Source organism: Solea senegalensis, linkage group LG6, assembly GCF_019176455.1.
Source record: "Solea senegalensis isolate Sse05_10M linkage group LG6, IFAPA_SoseM_1, whole genome shotgun sequence".
NCBI classification, from domain to species: Eukaryota; Metazoa; Chordata; class Actinopteri; order Pleuronectiformes; family Soleidae; genus Solea; species Solea senegalensis.
This window is the reverse complement of record NC_058026.1, coordinates 24,822,281-24,829,156: the sequence shown is the minus strand read 5'-3', so window position 1 is coordinate 24,829,156 and position 6,876 is coordinate 24,822,281. Positions and strand designations below refer to the sequence as shown.

The 6,876-nt window shown below is 40.6% G+C and overlaps 1 protein-coding gene across 1 annotated transcript; it reads right to left on the bottom strand.

Moving 5' to 3' along the window:
* Positions 1–299: 299 nt before the first annotated feature.
* Positions 300–6,537, bottom strand: LOC122770813 (aminoacyl tRNA synthase complex-interacting multifunctional protein 1-like). The gene is made up of 4 exons (XM_044027945.1): positions 5,844–6,537; positions 4,544–4,749; positions 2,479–2,647; positions 300–1,892 (listed from the first exon to the last, which is right to left on the bottom strand). Exons 1-4 carry the CDS (start codon positions 6,247–6,249, stop codon positions 1,738–1,740), a joined length of 936 nt encoding a protein of 311 aa, XP_043883880.1. The 5' UTR covers positions 6,250–6,537; the 3' UTR covers positions 300–1,737.
* Positions 6,538–6,876: the final 339 nt, after the last annotated feature.

Genomic DNA, 6,876 nt, shown 5'->3' with positions numbered 1-6,876 from the left:
TCACTCATAACTTGATATTAAGTGGCCGGCCACGTGAAATCAAGGGGAGGTTCCCATGTTGTCCATGGACCGCGAGTTTAAGACCTCTGTTTTGTGTTTTGCCATGGAAGCTGACTGAAAATAACATTATTTTTGGTATGCAAAGGCCAGATGTCACTAATTCTTACACACTGGACCTTTAAGGTAGGATGACTGTGTGATTTTGTGCTTTCTAAATAAATAAATACAAAAAAAACACAGTTGCAGGAAAAAAGTTATAAAGTCAGTAGAATTAGGAAGACAGTATTTTAAAAGTAATACATAATTCAACTCTTCTTGTATTGAATCCATCAAACCAAACATTGACAACAAGAGAAGGTAAAAGCAACACATCATCCTAAACATAGTGAGGAACTTCCTTTTTTCCTGATAAAAGTTAAAAGAGAGCAGGATATATTGTAATGATGTGCTCGTCATTAAAGCACATTACATTTCAGGTCATTTAGATCAGATCACATCTTATGACTGTTGCAAAACAACAGACAAAAAACCAGCTGTTGATGTGAACAGTGGAATATCAGTGGGATAAAAGTTAGAAGGTCAGTGACACTGCCTCCTCCTGTTACATGAGAAAGTTGTGAGGTAGCTCATTCTACGGGTTCTAGGATGTTTATCAAAGTGATTTACAGCTTTACAGTCTTGTCAAACTATCACCAGCATGATCATTTCTTGGAAAAGTCTGTTCCCCTTCTTAGTTCCTGTATCACGTCCCCATTTAATACACATGTTTTTCAGTTCTTCCTTTAAAAAGGGAAGACAAACTTGCCTGTGTGGTTTATGGACTTGTTCATCCCAACGACAGAGACAGAAAGAACTTCTTTTCAAAACGAAATATGGTGGTTTATTGTTTGTCGTCCAACTCTTTGTAACGGGAGCTCATTCCATAAAGAAGGACATATAAAAGTTAAAGTTAAACCTAACTCTTATCCTGCAGAGCAGAGTGACAGTTTGACACAGCAGGATGGAAGCGTAAGTGGTGCAGAAACAGTCAATAAACATCTACTTTTACAGCCAAATGTTTTTAGGGCTGTCAGTATTCGTTTCCCCCGTGACTGCTTCGAGACTGCAGTTAAACAAAAGCACAATCAATGTAGAGAAGTAGACTTTCCACAGGTTAGGTATACTGGTACACAACACACTGACTCATGTGCATCATTTGTGAGTGTCAGACGCACAAAGATGAAACACTGAAGAGCATCATAACCAAATGACGTCCTGCAGGGTTCAGTTTAGACTGTCAGAATGTCAGAATGTCCCTCATCAATGGGGATTCTGCACTGTTGAGTTTCATCCACAGGTCAAAGGGAATGGCCACTCTGATCGCATGGGAAATTGTTTTCTATTTATTTCTATTTTAAAGAATTTCCCTTTTCTTTTCACTATAGTCTGTATGACTGTATGCACAGTTCTCATGTCTGACTTCCCACACACATACTGTGCATCATCGTGGGGACAGCAGTGCTTAACGTCACTGACTTTCATAATCAGAAAGAAATGAAATAGTGCAGTAATGCTCCTATCTGTCCACAGAGGGCGACATAAGTTTCACTGTGATTTTCCTAAACACTCAGAAGTTCATTGTTGGACATCTCATTTCACACCCACATGCTTCAATATCCACAGCTCTCTCAGAAAGGCCCTCCACGACATTTGGGCTGCAGAGATTTGCGACGAGCGCTTCCTTGCAGCACAGTTGGCTCATTTGATTTCACAGTTGCTCATGGTTTGGGATTTGCAAACTCCCTTTCCGACGACTTCAAAAGCAGCGCCCTTGTAAGTTGCGACACACTGGCCATCGGTGCGAAGGTCTGGCTGAATCTTCTTCCAAAGAGTCAGCTCTTTATCTGGTTCACCTGAAATCAAGACGATGGTTTGCTGCATGAGAAGAAAATCTTCTGCTCTTGTCTACACAGTGATCCATGCAGGATTTATGATTTTTTTGGTGGTATGTATTGCTATAACACCAAATTATGGAAATTGGAGCAGAGATCTATTCCCATTTGTCCACAAGAGAGAGAAAACAGCAGGAGTGTTTAGGAATGAGGCCTACTTTTACAGAATGTGTTCCAAATGTGAGTTAAATAAGCTCTAGCTCTATGTGGACTAAAGGTGTGAATAAATACATATATAATATTATTACATGGTGCAAACACACGATGATGTATCACATACGTGTTAATGTGTATGCTTTACCTCAGATTTGTCAAATGTTTCTCTGTTTACCAAGAGTGATTTGTTTCAAACCATTTATTCTAACTTCAACTTTCACTCAGGAGCCAAAATTAAATTATTAAATTAGATTAGAAGGCTAATCATTTTAATAACACATTCCAGCTTCATTGTTTTGTACAATGACAATAAAGATATTATTCTAAACGCTTGGTGAAACATCTTTGATTGACTACTATGAACGTTATCACAGTTATCAGGCTGTAGTACCTGGGAAGCCCTGGAGAGTAACTCTGTCCCCTGGTACTGCTCCACTTGGAGGATCAAGGATTTCAACCTTGTCTGGTGAGCTGGCACACATGACCACAGCCTGGGACTCCACTCCACCCAGACTGGTCGGCTTCAGGTTACACAGCAGGACTGCCATGCGGTTCTGCATCTGCATGATGGAGAGACAATTAAATAGCTTGCAACAGCTTATGTGCCTGACCCTGACCCTGACCCTGACCCTGACCCACAGAAACTGGACAGGTGCAGCTGAAAAGGTATCTTAAAGACTAACCAGATTAGTTCTCCACTGTTCATTCTGTCAGATTCATAAACAACTACACTGGCTAACTGTGTGGATGATATACTAAAGTCTCCTGTTATGAAAGCTGTTACATGAAGGATTATTTTCTGAAAAATGAATATATAACAAACATAACAACATAACAGTGCTGATTGTATGATGCCAACAAAGATACAGTCTCATTCACAGAGGCACTAAAAGGGAAACTGTGTAATTCAGTTTTACAGTGATGGTCTTTGTACTGGTTTTGTGTCTAATTCTCATTTTTCATGTATCATCATTGCATTTCTTGGTATTATAACATAATATTGTAATACTTTTTGGTGCATCATAACTGCATGATTTTTGTCTCTTTGTTTTTTATGTATCTTTCAAATTGACTTCATGTCTAAATGCATGTTTTTAATGTGGACTGTGCCAGGGATCCTAATAAATAAGAAATAGTATGCACAATTAACAGCTTTAGCCAATGGAATACAAACATCTCTTAATATATACAATTATTTTGAGTCTGATGATTGATGGTGTGTGTGCCTTTTCAAAAAGGTTAAAAAAAATAATCATTCCATCCCTATAAACACATCTTTCTATAATTCTGAATCCATTTTGAAAGAGGAAACTGCAGGAAACAGAGACTGTTACTGCAAAGTCTGAGGCATACGCAGAGTGACATGTGGACAGTGGACACAAGTCAAAAAGGCAACAGCTGCAGAGTCGCGCTATAGAATTCCATCACCAGTCCTATATAATCACGGAGCACGGAGGAACTTTTGGCAATTGTTTAACTTTAGTTTAGTAAAGAATAGTAAGAGAAACTGCCTAATTCAGGACCAGCAGGTTTGATATAAGCCTTTATCTTTAACCAGGAGGTCTCTTGAGATATAAATCTCTTTTACAAGAAAGCCCTGGCAGAAAGAGTGGCTCACCACTTACAGTCAGAATAACACATTAAAACAGCTGCAATGAAAAAAGAAGTAATATAGTGACGGCAAAGTTTTTAAGAAATCACCATCACACTTCTATAACCAGTTTCAGTTTAAGATGAAAAGTTACATGGTTTTCATGGAGGACGTTGGCAAACACATGTTTCTATTTAAGTTATACAAAATATGTAGAATGTGTTTCAGCCAGGCCTTCCGTTCAAATGAAACAACAACAGTGTTTTCAACTTTAAGGCATCAGGTACGGGAAGACCTGCCCTTTTTTGAACATGACAGGTCCCATGTGCACGTAGAGCCTGTCAACACACAGACCTGCCCTCAGTCACATGTTTGCATCAGATGTGGGATGGCACAGAACACTGACAGTGGACCACTTTCAGTTCCTGACGTGTTGTTCACACCTGACATTAAAATCCTGGATTCACCTCCTGTCACCTCAGGTCACCTGATCTTTGCATTCAAATAATAAACACTGACATCCTGTTAAATCTGAGGATGTTAATGTTCAGAATTTAAAACAAAAATATTTGCACAGACCCTATCACAGTTATTATTAGTTGAAGCCCTGATTACTTTACTCCATGGTGTTTGACCATCTTTTGTTTGTTTGCTTTTAAGTGTTTTATGTTTTTTATGCTTTCCATTTTTATTGATTTCTTATTTATATCATTCTGTATTGCACTAAATGTCCTCTATAAATAAGTTTGAGTTGACTTGAGGGTTAGGGTTAGGACTTGAGACTGTATCTGAAAAATATCACAAAATATGACAGAAATGGGTAAAAACCACACGGGAAAAGTAACATTATGGCACCATGATGTACCTGAGCCACTGGTATGTGGTTCGCCAGTCTGCTGACTACTGTCCTGTGAGTCGTCTCTCCCACATCGACCTGCGCCACATACACACCGTCACTTTGTGGAGGCCGCAGAGCCGTGATGATATGTCCAACACGCATGTCAAGACGAGACGCGTCCACTGCAGCGTCCTCCTCCTCCTCCTCCTGGCTCTTTTCCACCTTTTCCCCAACTGGCATCAAAGAAAGACAAAATTATTAGGACAGATCAAAGCTGTCACTTTTCAGTACAAACAAATGGACAACTGTATTTTTTTTTTTATAAATAATCACGTGATTGTCCAATATTCAATCAAATAAATAATTAGTGTACAGCAGCTCTCACTTAAACAACTCTATGACAGACCAGTTTTGCAGAAGGCTAGATCTCTCCTGTCCAGTTGTGACCATGCATTTTTTACATTATATACCTGAACTTTGATTTGCATTGTTTTAAATCATGTGTGTTTGCTGGGTGTGTGTGTGTGTGTCTCGTAAATTGTTTTATTGTTACAACCTCAACAGAACCCTCTCTACTGTTAGATTTTGGAGATTAACGCGACTTTAACAGAGATTAATTTGGAGATTAAGGCGTGTGCAATCACACCAGCCCTTCTTAATCGAATCCTAGATCATTTGTTTGTTTGTGAATGTGCAACCGAACTTCAAGTGAAGCAAACGCAGGAAGCGGCCTACAACGCATGGCATTGTGGGTAAACACAACCAAAACATACGCACGTGTGGAACGATAGCCGGGAGAAATGGTTGAGCCCATCGTATGTTCACATATAACTAAATATTAAAGCTAAGACCCAAGATAGGACTTGATACAGCTCCATGTTTTGAAGTTGTCCTTCATTAACTGATAGATGAGCGAGTTTTCTTTTCAGTAATTCTTGCTGCAGCGCCGCCTCAGGCGAGGAGGGGAATACGTTATTCAAAAGGTTTGGTTGGCTTTAATCAATTGCAGTGTGAAAGCAAACTCAGACCAGCTGAGTCCCCAACTGAACCAAGTTGCGAGTAGAGTAAAGCAGACTATTAGTCTTTTCAACTGATCTACAGTTCGGCAAAGCTCGGTTTCGTGCTCATGACTCTTCCAGTGACTTTTCAGCTCGCCAGAGTAGGTAACAAAAAGAACCAGGTACGATCCCTAATGGAAAAAGCAAAATAAACAGAGTAGAGTCGAGCCGAGCCGTGCTAGAACGACATAGTGGAAAAGCGCCAATACTGTTCAACGTCTAAACTTGTAAACTTCTGAGTCCCAGTGTCCCACAGCACCTGAACGCACCTTTGGACTTGTACGTTGACACTCGGCCACGGAAGCCCATCTCACGGAGTTCCCGGCGGACAGTCCTGGAACTCACGCAGGTCCCGGAGGCGCTTTGGAACTCGGAGGTGAGAGCTTCCACCGAGGGCAGACACTTCTCCAGCGCCACCTTCTCCAGCACTTGACGGTGCTGCTCTTTGAGCTTGTGCGGCCGGCCGCTGCGGGGCAGGGCCGTCGTTATTCCTCCACGTTTCCACTTCAGGATCACGGAGCTCACCGTGGAGCGAGGCAGGTCCAACAGGGCGGAGATCTCACGCACGGACTTCTTACTCAGGTGACATCCCACGACAGTGCCCCGCTGAAAGTCACTGAGCTCCTCACTGCGACCCATGATGTGTTTGCTTTGGAGAGAGACGAGAGACCGCATCCAGCAACGTTCTCCTCCTCCTCCTCCTCCTCCTCCTCATCCTCTCCGTTCTCCTTTTCTTCTTTGGTTTTTGGCCGATTTAGTGTCACTGAGCATATTACTGCCCTCCTCAGGAAATACATTATTACAACAATAACAATCCATTGATTTGAGCTCACTGGATTCACCTGCATCATAGAATCAATTGTGGGTTTTTACATTTCTAAATAAAACAGACTAAACGGATATTTTGATAAATAACAATAATAAGAAGAAGACTGTAGGTCTCTCAGTTAGAATGAGTTACTTAAAATGAATTGTGTTTTTATTGTGAACAATGCAGTGTATAGGTCCATATCAACACAGACACCTTTATTTTGAAAGATTTGCGGAAAAACCACCTCTCCTGAACAGTTGGACCTTTTTTTCACTTGACTGGCCCCTGATGCTCAGTGGCCCCCAGGTCATTTGAGTTTGAGACCCCTGCTGTTGACTACTTTAATACTGAATATTTGAATGTTTTTTCCTCTACTGTACATTTTACTAGATTCTGAATTTTATAAAGCAACATGAATAAACAAACTATTAAATAGCAGTGGCAGCCCTTACATATTTCAAATACTCACAATATATAATACAGTAATATAT